The following is a 12,414-nucleotide window of genomic DNA, read 5'->3' on the forward strand; positions in this document are numbered from 1 at the left end:
CCTTCACAAAGCACAGCCATGCATGTGGGGGGGTGGGGGGGGGCTCAGTCCCCACACTGCTGCATGATTATGAAACGGGCGCAGTCATGTGATGTCTTCTCTCATCATCATCATGACAAGTTGCAAGTCTGACCTTCCTCCTCCTCCTCCTCCTCCTCCTGTTCCTCCAGTAGCGCACACACACGAATACACGAATACACGCGGAGCGGCAGTGCACTTGAGGCTACACTAGGGGCGGAGTTTGACCTCCCAAGTCTCCAAACATCACTAATCCGCGTCGGACACTGGCCACAAACCATCACTGGCCTCGTTTATCACTCGCACACCGAGGTGGGGGAGGAGGGAGGAGTGAGGGGGGGGGGGGCGGATGGATGGGGTGTGGGGGGGGGGGAATTTTAAGCGAAATTAAAGTGTCCCGGGCACCAGGCGGAGGGTTGAGGCTGCAGCCCTGCGTGTCGGAGGGATTGCCAATGGTGCACTATGACAGAAAGCGCCGCACGTATCTGCAGTAGGCGCCTCTCGTGCTGCTAGCCGCGCGTCGGATTCGCAGGATTTGGCGTAAAAAAATAATAATAAAAAAGAAAGAAAGAAAAAACAAGCAAACAAAACACACACACAAAAAAAAAGAAAAATTACCGATTGGATACTTGCACTTGGATCCCATTTTGGAGGTCCCGCATTGCCATTTTGTTTTAAAAGGTAAGTCTGCACGCCTCTTTTCCCCCCTTTTTTATTTTAGTTTATTTTTTTTTGCTACAATGTGCTGCCAAGCAAGTTGTGGCACGATTTTTTTTTTTTTAAATTTGATTTTGTTTTGCCTCGCGGCTGCACTCTACGGCGTCGCTGCAGCTTGTTTCGACCGCACACGTGATGAACACGCATGTTGTTTTCAATGCAAATCCATCACGGGGAAGGCGAAACAAGGTTGTTATGTCACACTTGTGTAAATAACCCCCCCAACCCCCTCTCCCGAATCCCCTTTTAACGATATCACATGGTGTCAATGAGTGCATGGTGCAAAAAAAAAAAAAAACATGTGGGGGGCACTGCATGGCGCCCAAGGGTGACTTTAGTTATGGACGTAAATAATGAATGCAGCTATTATTCATTTAATCGACGTGCGGGGACACCATTATCATCTTAATTATGCATTCGGTTTGCACGCCAAAATTAAAATCGTGACTCATTTCTTTTTTAGTATTCAGGTGCATTTTAAATTGTATTTTAGATTTACTATACATTTGTATTTTTGTTATTTTATCTTACATTTTCTTTGTTCCAATTTTCAAGGTATCTATCTTTATTTTAATTTCATTTTTAAAAAAATATGTTATCATTTAATTGGTATTCGCATTTGTTCCGCCACGGTGTGCCATAAGTCAAAAGTGTCATTTGGAAAAGAAACGACTCACTCCAATATTATTATTGATGGGCGCTCCCCTTCCCCGTCCCACCAAAGTGATCATTCATTATGGCCATAAAAGATTAATGTTCCATTGCAAAGCTTGTTGAAATTTTTAAAATGTGCTCTTCTTCACCGGACCGTATGCCGCCACCGACTGGATAGATGAATGATCCATTTCAAAAGTTTCACTTGAATGCAGTTCAAATTAATTTTAATCCTGCTTGTGGTATCTGATATAAAGACTCACTAGACACTTCATTAGGTACACCGACACTATCCAACACAAGAAGTCATTTAACACACATATTTATTATTGTGCTGCTTTAATAATTCCCCTACCTTATATAGAGATGAAGTAACCATAACAAAACCTTCACCTGAAACTTTCCCTTGTACTACTTAAAGTTAGTACCTATTTAGCATTACCACAGAATGCCTCAAAACTCAAACTGACAAACTTTTTCAACTCAAGACGCAAATATAGAATTTTATATACAAAATATGTAATCCTAGCCCTTGTTTGGGAAACATTTGGCATTGCAGAGAATAAATGCGCTACTGCATGCTTCATTTCACCCTGTACATGCTACTGTTTACATTTAAATGATGAGTATATAAGTACGACACAATCGAATGTACTAATGGGCTCCAAAACATTCATCCATTTTCTTAGCCGCTTATCCTCACAAGGGTGGCAGGGGGCCCCAAAACAAGTACAGTAAAAACAATTCTGCTGGTGTCAGAAATTCTGGAAACAGCTCCCAGAGTGATGCAGTGCAGTTTTACAGTACACTGCAAACGTGTTAACATAACAAAAACATTAAATTAATACATCTCTGACACCGTCAATCAAAACTGAGCAAAAGAGCCGTAAACTCTAAAACGAGAACGTAATCCATCCTGCTCGATTTGTTCGATCTTAGAGGAAATGCCATAAAACTTTTTTAAAGTTTTCAATGTGGTCTTGCAGAACCTCAATTCACTGTTCTTGAATTTTTCGCTAGTCGGTCTTGCGCACAGACTCTAACACTTGCTCTAACTTTCAGACCGGCCGCCTTTCCATGCCCAAAGGCGCCCGCACCAAGATGCCCTGCGGCTGAACCCCAGAATGTTTTCAATCGAGCGCTCGGCAGGAGCGTGGTGATGAGATGGATGGAGCCAAAGACCCAGCAGCTCCCGCATCCCAGCATGTCCAACGGCAGCAAGTCCCCCACACAGTCGGGAGAAGGTAGAGGACGTGAGGATTCAGATGGCGTGCGTCCAAATCGCTCATTTGGATTAGTGATGTCATCAAATTAACCGTGTCCAACTTGAATTTATATTCACTTCTACTTATGGTGCTATGCAGCGATGACGATAATAATAATCCTTTTCAATCTAGCATGTGCGTTCACTTGTACGATACTGGAGATGTTTGGGCCACACTGTTTTGGACAAAAGTACATTTGGCAGCCATATTGGTCCAGGCAGTGTAGGTCTTTTAGAAGAAAAAAACATATATATATATCCATCCATCCATTTTCTGAGCTGCTTATCCTCACGTGGGTTGCGGGAGTCCTGGAAGCTATCTCAGGTTTCATTGGGCAGGAGACGGGGTACCCCCTAAACAGGTTGCCAGCCAATCACAGGGCACATAGAGACAAGCAACAGTCACACAAATTTAGAGTCTCAGATTAATGCATTTTTTTTTTTTTTTGGGTGAGGCTGAGGAAACCGGAGAGCCCGGTGCCACGGAGGCATGGGGAGAACGTCCGAACTCCACAAAGGCGGGGGCTGGGATTTGAACCCCGGTCCTCAGAACTGTGAGGCCAACGCTCTAAGCATTTGCCACACCAGCCCGCCCGAGCGTCTATTACTATTCCAATTTATTAGCCATTCTAAAGTATTGAAAATCCAAATGGAAAATGTGCTTTTTAAAAATCGAACTCCCTGGAAAATAAAGCCAGACCGCACCACTTTATTGGTAACATTGTACGGATGGAATACTCTCCTGGGGTCAAATATTGCCCACCTGCCATATGTTGCTCACTAATGCATAAACGAGATAACTGCCTCCCAAAACACTCAAAATGAACACAATATAAACTCGGTAACACACTGTTGTAACATTCCTTACCTTCCAATTGCGTGTTTCCAGCTGCAGGCTCTAACTCCATGGCATGGGTGAAGATTTTTAAGAAGCCTGGAGGAGGAGGAGGAGGCCTGAAGAAGTCCTACCAGCCTGGCAGCATGTTGTCTCTGGCTCTCACCAAAGGCCTCCTGAACGAGCCCGGGCAGAATAGCTGCTTCTTGAACAGCGCCGTTCAGGTGGATAGTCATTATTGTACTTTTTCTCTTCTTTTAGTGTGTTTGGAAAGGGACACACTAGCCTGTTTACTCGCTTTACTATTAGCTAGTTTCAAGCTAGCAAGTTTGCTGGCTATAGCTGAGCTAGTTTAGCGCTAGCTAGCTGTCGACTCCTGAGCCAGTTTGGGTGAGCCGATGTCCTTTTTGTTCCCTGCAGTGTAGGTACGAAAAGCAAACGATTTTTCATTATTCATTACCTCATTAGGTGTGTTCATTTATGACATTTCAAAAACTCCCGGCTTCATGCATCTTATTATTGGCCAAATTTCTTGTATCACCACTCAATGATTGGGCGATGTACCTGCCCGTCATTTTACACGAGGACAGTGATAGGAAGTCACTCTCAGCGTGTCAGTAAGCTATTTTTTCATAAACCATTTAAAATAGTTTCGCATTCCTTGTTTCGTACCGACTAAGTAAACGGTAATGTTTGGTTCTTTGAGAGTTTTTAATGGGTCCCCGTCATAGACTACTTCTATGGGCGCTGTTTGGGAGCCGCCATATATTTTTTAAGCGATTACACGATGGATGATGTCCCTGGGCATTTACGTCGAGACAGAACGCAGCCTGGCGATATTCTCAAATACTGTTAAAATGACTCCAAAAAATTGCTTTTGATCGGTTTGGGGAAAAATAACTTTCTACTCCTGTAAAGATAAATGAAATTCTATTCGCGTTTGGCCTGTTTATTGTGATTTAGGTGTATTCTGAGTATGTAGTTTTTTGTTTTGTTTTCCAATTTAGCCTCTTAAAAAATTTTACATCTGAATATTAGCCGACTTGTAAACCAGGCTACAGTTTTGAGTTGTTCTATTATGAACTGCAGAGCCCAACTGATGCGTGTTTCTGGGGGAACCTGTGCAAAAGTGATGGGAACACAGATAGTCCTAATTTTCTTTAATTCCATTTTTTGGGGAGAGGGGTGTAACAATATTATCATTTTTTATTTTTAGCATTTGACACTCAATTGGGGATTTGCTAATGAAAATAAAAGTATTATGTGATGTTATCCATGCTTCCCAGGTACTTTGGCAGCTGGACATTTTCAGGAGAAGTCTGAGGCACCTCTCAGGGCACTTTTGTCTGGGAGACTCCTGCATTTTTTGCGCGCTGAAGGTTTGTCGCGGTTACTTTACATTTTGATGTAAATGTAGTTTTGTTTTTTTAAATTGGTTCCTCGAATGACTTTTTTCCAGAGCATATTCAGCCAGTTCCAGCAAAGTCGTGAGCGCGTGCTGCCCTCGGACAGCCTGCGCAACGCCCTGGCCGAAACCTTTAAAGACGAGCAACGCTTCCAACTCGGCCTCATGGATGACGCTGCCGAGTGCTTCGTATGTTGACAGTTACTTTTGGCACCTATTCCAAAATCTAAACCCGTAGACCAGGGGTGCCCGGGCTTTTTTACCCCAAGATCTACTTTTCAAGCAGCCAGCCTCTCACTATCGAGGAAGAGGGGCGGGGTGGGGTGTGGGGGGTTGATGTCATTTTTTTTTTTTTTTTTTTTTTTTTAGGCGAGGGCTTAAAATAGGGGGGAACTCGCCGACCAGCGTGTTTTCCTTTACTACTGTAAGTGTCGTTGTTTGCACATGTGCGGTGAGCTAAAGGTCAGAAAAATACGGCTGTCTTTTTTTTTTTCCGCACGCCATTGGAATCAACCCAAACTGCCTCGCGATTGACGTATTGAGCACCCCTGCCGTAGACAGTACTGATATTTGATAAGTGATCAAATATCACCCACTAAGTAGACTACTTCCATGACAAAGCTATCAGCTAGATAAGGAAAAAAAAGTCATTCAATACTTTTCCGCCCTGTCGCAGCAAAGCAAGGACGTGGGCATTCTGAGATTTTACAAATTGCTGCATATGTCACACTATCATCTAAATTAGACGCACTCATTTGTCACCTCAGGAGAACATCCTGGAGCGCATTCATCTGCACATCGTCTCGGACACGGCCACTGACTCTTGCTCCTCCAAATCCTGCATCACCCATCAGAAATTTGCCATGATGCTTTACGAACAGGTGCGTTGCCAAGTCTAGGTCACCCCCCCCCCCCCCAAACCCATTGCATGTTACGTGTCTCATTAGAAATGTGCATTGATGTCTTGTGTTGCAGTTTGTGTGCCGCTGCTGTGGCGCGTCGTCGGACCCTCACCCTTTCACAGAGTTGGTACACTATGTCTCAACCACCGCTCTATGGTGGGTACTTGATTTTAAAAAAGCCACACTACTCCGTTTATGAAGCCTGCATGTTCATTCCGCGTGTTGGTCCGTTTGAGGTGTCTGAAGAAAATTATTTGGTCAAAATACGCAAAGGATAAATAATTGCAGCGTATTTGAGAGCCACTTTTATTCCATCCTAGTGTCATGAGCAAGGCTTGGGCACTACCAGGACGGGCGTTTCTGGGCCGCTGCTCTGGGCGGTGTCATCTCTGACACCTATCACCGGTCACAGCTGTTTCCCATAAGGCACTGTGATTAGACCAAGTATTTAAGTTGGAGTTTTGTCACCGGCATTTGCCAGTTCGTTGCATTTTGTTAGTGAGCATGCTTCACCGCATCCCGGGTTACTCTGTTACTTAGATTCAGAATCATCGAACCCTGTTTGTTGTCTTTTTGAATCCTGCTTTCTCGGACTGTCTAATTGTGCACCTCTTCAGTCAAGAATAAAACCCACTGAACATTATGCCTTTGCCTGGGAGGCCTGCATTTGTGTCCGCCTCCGCACCGCTGGGATGTGACACCTAGCTTGTGAGTGCCGTGGCAAATGTTTAGACAATTTTCCCCTCACGCCAGGCATCCAGGGGAATCGGGCCTGCCCGCTTGTCCGTCCCCAGCGTTGCCTGAAATGCGGCATAGTGTAGACATATTTTAATTATAGCCTCAGCAACACGCGACTTGCTCGAGGTAATAATAAACCTGAAGTAATCATAGAACCAAACACTAAAACGAGATATAGTTATTACTGATGTCAATGTTCTATATTTAGTTTATTAGCCTTGTTTTTCTCCTTGGTCCAATTAAAGAAGAGTGTGAGCTCATGCTTCATATTTGGCTTACAATCGGTTAAGAATGAAATAAGACGGTTCTGATGTATGTGCGTATCTATGTGCAGCCAACAGGTGGAGCGCACAATGGCGAGGACCGAACGTCTCAGGTCGGACATGTTTGGAGAATTGCTGCAGGCGGCAAACAACACGGGCGACCTGCGCAGCTGCCCTGTATGTCATTTCCGCCCTTATGATCGTTTGGCGATCATTTATTGTGCAACAAGATGCCACCAATTGCAACAGCTTCTTCACTTTCACGTCCGCCGATGACGTTTCACACCGTTAATGAATGCGTGAACTTTTAAGAGTACATGCTGTTCTCTGGAAGGAAGGAAACCGTGCTAGACTGGTGTTGGGATATAAATAGCAGCGAGGGCTTAGCCTCTGTTTTCTCTCTCATCTGTACTTGCTGCGACTGCTGCTTTCGTCCGTGATTTCGTGGAGAAAAGAGGAGTTTTTGTTCCGGAAGCTGCTGTTATTCTGCTTTTCTGAGTGATAGATTTAGGTTTTCTTGTCATCTCTCTTGTTGTAAAGCTGACATTTTTTTTAGGCTGTGAACTAAAAAGAGGAACTAGCTAACATCCGCCACTGCTCTGCGGTAAGATAGGCTACCTATCTCCCACAAATTTTTATACCAAACACTGTCATTTATAGATATTAGGTGTTGTTATTTTGTGATATTTTACAGTGTAAACTCAAAGTTCAGACTTCTGTGATGCTCGCTGACCTTTTGAATGGATTGTCGCCAATACCGGCGTAAAAACTGTGCCAAACAAATATGAGCGTTCATGTGAGATGTCACGCTATGGCGACCCCTATCGGGTCAAGCCGAAAGATTATCTACTTAAAAAAAGAAGAAAAAAAAAAAGAACTTCTGTTGGATGACTGCCATTCCTGTCCAATAAAAATCATATAGTGTAAAATTTTTAAAAGTTTTTTCATGATCTGAAACAAAAAAAAATTATTGCGTTTGGTTACGACAAAACAATGTCACAAAATTTGTAGCGAGATGATACATCGAGTTATGCTGAAAACAATTTAAAGATGGATCCTGCATATGCAGTAAGTCATATCGCAAAAGGATTAAATATTTGATAACAAGAGCAGTCGCGCACTGGCTAGTTAGCTAGCACCTGACAATAACATAACTGACCCCGTTTCCTGAGCTTCAGTTTTAGTGTTGACTACAGTACTAATTTCGTTTGCGGCATCTTTTCACAAAAATCTTAGCGGAAACATTTTGAACGTTGAGGTAATATTGTATACCCCTTGCCTCTGAAGATTTAAGGGATTCTTCCCAATTCCTGCCAGGCTTATTGTGGCAATATTTTACAGAGGGACTGCGGTCAAAGCATCAAAATCCGCCGGGTGCTCATGAACTGTCCAGAGATCGTCACCATTGGATTCGTCTGGGACGCGGAGCAATCCGACCTGACGGACGATGTCATCCGATCACTTGGCCCGCGCTTGAATTTGTGTGGAGTAAGTTTTTGTTTTGCTAATCAGAAATTAGAAATAGAAATGGATCAGTGTTGATTTGAAATCTTTTTTTTAAATGCAACTAGTTCAGGGGTGTGTACCCCGCCTTCTGTCCGATGACAGCTGGGATTGGCTCCAGCGCTCCGGTGACCCTCGTGAGAATAAGCGGCTCAGAAATTGGATGGATGGATGAACAAAATAGAAAATGCAACCCATATTCATAATGTTAATCTACCCATGAATTTTTCACAATTTTTTTGACCTATTCATTACAATTAAAATAGTAAGTTTCTTTCGGCTTGTCCCTTTCGGGGTCGCCACAGCGTGTCATCTCAGATGAACGCACATATATTTGGCACAATTTTTACGCCGGATGCCCTTCCTGACGCAACCCTTCTCAGGGAGTGGAGGCCCCAGTGGGATACGAACCCACAACCCCTGGTTTATCAAACCAGTGCTCTAACCACTGAGCTACAGGGCCTCTATTCATTACAATTAAAATAATTAATAAAATTAAAATAAAGTCTTACACAGAACTAAAAAAATTAAAAAAAAAATCTCAATAATTTAATGTTGTTGATACCTTTCGTTATACAAATTCAGTTGGGACATTCCTTTTTTTTCTGTCCAATGTTTCACAATTAGTGCCTGTAATAATGGCCAATCACTATAAAAACATCATGCAGGCAGTTGGGATGTAAAGAAATCTTAAGCGCATGTTAATGAGTTATGCAACGATTTTACTTCATCTTCAGTCAACCATTATCCATAAAAATATGCACCACAAAATGATTTTCAAATCCCCACCGGAATGCTATTTTTAGCTCTCGAATAGCGGTTGTGTCCAGGCAGCCGATCTTATGTCCGCCGTTACGTAAACATATGCGGAGTATATTTTACCCTCAAATGATGTAGCGCAGTATACGAGTAATAAGCATTGGGGCCCCTCGCAGCCAAGAGGTTCTGGTTTCTGGCCTTTCCCCTGTGTAGTTTGTATATTCTCCCCTTGCTTGGGCGGGTTTTCTCCAGGCTTCCGCTCACATTTCAAAAACTCAAAACTTGTCTGTCTTTGTTTAGCTTTTCAACCGCGTCATCGATGAAAACGCCAAACGCAGCGAGCTCCACCTGGTGGGAATGATTTGTTTCTCCAGCAAACATTACTCGGCCTTCGCTTATCACACCAAATCTTCCAAATGGATGTTTTTCGACGACGCCACTGTAAAAGAGGTGAGGGCTTCTGCCGTGCCGTCATCGCCGACTCGGCTAATTGCTCTTAAAGCTGAGAGTTCTTATTCCCAGATTGGCTCCAAATGGAAGGATGTGGCTTCTAAATGCGTCCGGGGGCATTTTCAGCCGCTTCTTCTGTTTTACACCAATCCTGAGGGGACGCCAGTGTCTAACGAGGATGCACCGAGGCAGACCACCATGTGTCCTCGATACAAAGGGCAAGTCAACGGTGAGGTGACAGGTAAGGACATTACTGGCGGACTTTATTCATAAATGACACATTGTTTTTGGCGATGTAGTTCAGTCAGTGGGTGCATTGTCCAGCTGAGGAAATAATACACTTCCACATAAACATAGAAAGTCTCATTATTTTTCATACACGGACATTTAAGCATTATTTACTGATTCCATTTGAGCTATGTTGCTCAGGAAAACAGCAGCACCTACCTGAGCGCATACGCAGTCTCTGAGATATATTAAAGTATTGAGACTTGCCGCATGTGTCAAGTTGCCCAGCAGTCTCTATAATGGTGCCTTGACATACAAGGTTTATTGCGATATGAGCCATCATTTGAATTATTTTTTTTCTGCTTTGTCTTTTGCTTGAGATGCAAGTGCTGTATGGTCTCGGTGAACTTAATTCTACTCGCGTTACAATTAGCAGCAATTTTTGCATGTACTGTACTGATCAAAACGAACGAATTACACGTGAATATAAATCAACTAGATAGCTTTGCCTCAGGAAAGTCCACTTAGCATTATGCTAAAGAACAATGCAAAACACCAATGACACGCTATTAGCATTGATAAGAGCAGTTTTAGAAGCAAAAGATGAAAATACACCTCAAATGTAGCTCAATATGAAGGAGAAAAAGTAGCAAAACAACTAAAACGAATGTTAAATTACACTACTGTGACAAGTACAGTTTATCTAGGGTTACAGTACTTGAGGAAATGTAACCAAGGTAACATATCTCTTTTCGATCCACCTCTACTGCCTGACAAATGTAAAAATAAATGAACCGCTATTAGTTACGTGGCAGACTCACTCAACATTTTCCCAATTTTTTGTTGTCACACAAAAGTAAAAAGAAGTCAAGAGCTCACCACATTAAAAGTGATTAGTGACAACGTGTATGAAATACTGTACACTGGGTTTTGACTGCTTTCGACGTATATTTTTTGTCACTTAGCATATGATGTTGAAGCCGCTTCTTCTTTTGGAGAAATGTAAAAGACAAAGCTAAACATGCATGTTGGGTTAAACCTTAGATACTTGCTGATAAAACAGCGATACTGAAGTATCCGTGTACATCCTGACAGCAGGGGGCGCTAATTGTAACAAGTAAATTAAAGACCAATAATGATTTGAAAGCAAAATTGAAAATACTGGAATAAAATTCTGACGGGACCTGAGAAACGGGAGGTGTAACAGTGCTCGGGATTTGAGTGAATGTGTGTGTGTGTGTGTGTGTGTGTGTGTGCGTGCGTGTGCGTGCGTGCGTGTGCGTGCGTGTGCGTGTGCGCACGCTGGTTTGAATTTGACATGAGAATGATGCGTCTGTTGCACGCAGATTACCGCCCACGCCTTCCTGCCTAATCCCTGCTCCCGTGGCCCTGCAGCGTACTACTCATGCGCTTTCACTCTTCTTAGCCCGCCGCACGGGACATTTCATGTTTGGCCACGCTTTATTTCACCACTCGTTCGGTTTGACGATGGAGTCGCGCCAGTTCCCGCAGATTGTTTTGCTTTGGTGTGGCGCCGGCACGCTTTGACTGGCATGGGACTGGAGTCCTGTTTTACTGAAAGTATGTGAGTTGTGCGGTCTTTTTTTTTCAATACAACATATGTGCTGTGTACTTTCCGAAATAGACATATTGACAATAACAGTGTTAGGTACATGAGATCCAATGCAAGAGCTGAGTCAGATAAGTAATGTTTACTTTTGAGGCGTATTGATTTAACACCGACTGATGTATTATTGTGGTTGCAGTTGGCATCATTATAGAGCTAGATGAAAGGGGTAAAACACCAGCGCTTGAAGTATTCACAGTTCATATAATTGTTGTTGTTCATGCTCCACACAGGAGACAAAAAACACCACAGGCACGTTGGTGAAAGTGTCAGTACATTTAGCAGAGTTAATGATGCACTTGCATTTTTCACTTTGCTAATGAGGCTCCTGCATTATGCAATCATTCGGCACTGCACAAAGGAAAGAGGTGAGTGTGGTGCACTGGGTGCCGCTCATGGTTTAGCGATAAATTAGAATGGAAGAACAGGTTTTATGTTCACTTTGGGGCTCCTTCATCTACTAAATCTCCACATGCACCAGATGCTCACTGAAGCTGTCCTGCTTTATGCAGTAAAAACATTTTGTGCGTGGTGATGAAACGATATGCTCAAAAATCACAGTTTGATATGAACCGTGGTTACACCCTTGTGTCCAGATTGAATCATGGAAAAAAAAAAACAAAACCAAAAGATCATTAAATTTCTTGTAAACAGGAACATATTTAATGATGGTCGGCACGCGAGCCGCAGGGGGTGAGCACATCTGCCTCACTGTTAGGAGATGTGGCATTCAAATCCAGGCTGTTGTTCTGTGATCTTTAATGAGAAAAATAGCACAGCATATTATTAATCGTTCTTAAATATATGCATGTGATTATTCTGACATGGTATATTACATGGCGGCATGGTGGCGCAGCTGGAAGGTGTTGTTCTGAGGTTGAGGGTTCGATCCCGGAGCCGCCTGTGTAGAGTTTGCATGTTCTCCTCGTCCCTGCCTGGGTTTTCACCGGGCACTCCGGTTTCCTTCGACATGCCCAAAACATGCAACATTAATTGGACACTCTAAATTGCCCCTAGGTGTGATTGTGAGTGCGGCTGTTGTCCATCTCCA

At 43.2% G+C, this 12,414-nt stretch overlaps 1 protein-coding gene and 1 non-coding gene across 7 annotated transcripts in view; one reads left to right on the forward strand and one right to left on the reverse strand.

The window, feature by feature from the left end:
* The first annotated feature begins 418 nt into the window (after positions 1–418).
* usp53b (ubiquitin specific peptidase 53b) overlaps positions 419–12,414 on the forward strand; it is a 43,404-nt gene continuing 31,408 nt past the window's right edge. For 2 of the 6 annotated variants that reach the window (XR_009796512.1, XM_061830753.1), the window contains exons 1-11: positions 419–699; positions 2,452–2,633; positions 3,543–3,712; positions 4,775–4,867; positions 4,948–5,082; positions 5,661–5,774; positions 5,869–5,951; positions 6,868–6,973; positions 8,138–8,284; positions 9,359–9,508; positions 9,581–9,749. Coding sequence is in view for 1 of the 6 variants with exons in the window: in XM_061830753.1 (XP_061686737.1) it covers positions 2,549–2,633; positions 3,543–3,712; positions 4,775–4,867; positions 4,948–5,082; positions 5,661–5,774; positions 5,869–5,951; positions 6,868–6,973; positions 8,138–8,284; positions 9,359–9,508; positions 9,581–9,749 (1,252 nt within the window). In the remaining 5 variants the exon portion in view is untranslated. Of the gene's footprint in view, positions 700–2,451; positions 2,634–3,542; positions 3,713–3,859; positions 4,106–4,130; positions 4,175–4,241; positions 4,463–4,774; positions 4,868–4,947; positions 5,083–5,660; positions 5,775–5,868; positions 5,952–6,867; positions 6,974–8,137; positions 8,285–9,358; positions 9,509–9,580; positions 9,750–12,414 lie in introns of those variants that run through there. The other 4 variants (XR_009796513.1, XR_009796514.1, XR_009796515.1 and 1 more) reach the window with 4 other exon arrangements.
* trnai-gau (transfer RNA isoleucine (anticodon GAU)) lies at positions 8,690–8,762 on the reverse strand. The gene has a single exon. It is a non-coding gene; the product is annotated as a tRNA-Ile (tRNA).

The sequence above is a fragment of the Syngnathoides biaculeatus genome, chromosome 9 (assembly GCF_019802595.1).
Source record: "Syngnathoides biaculeatus isolate LvHL_M chromosome 9, ASM1980259v1, whole genome shotgun sequence".
NCBI lineage: Eukaryota > Metazoa > Chordata > Actinopteri > Syngnathiformes > Syngnathidae > Syngnathoides > Syngnathoides biaculeatus.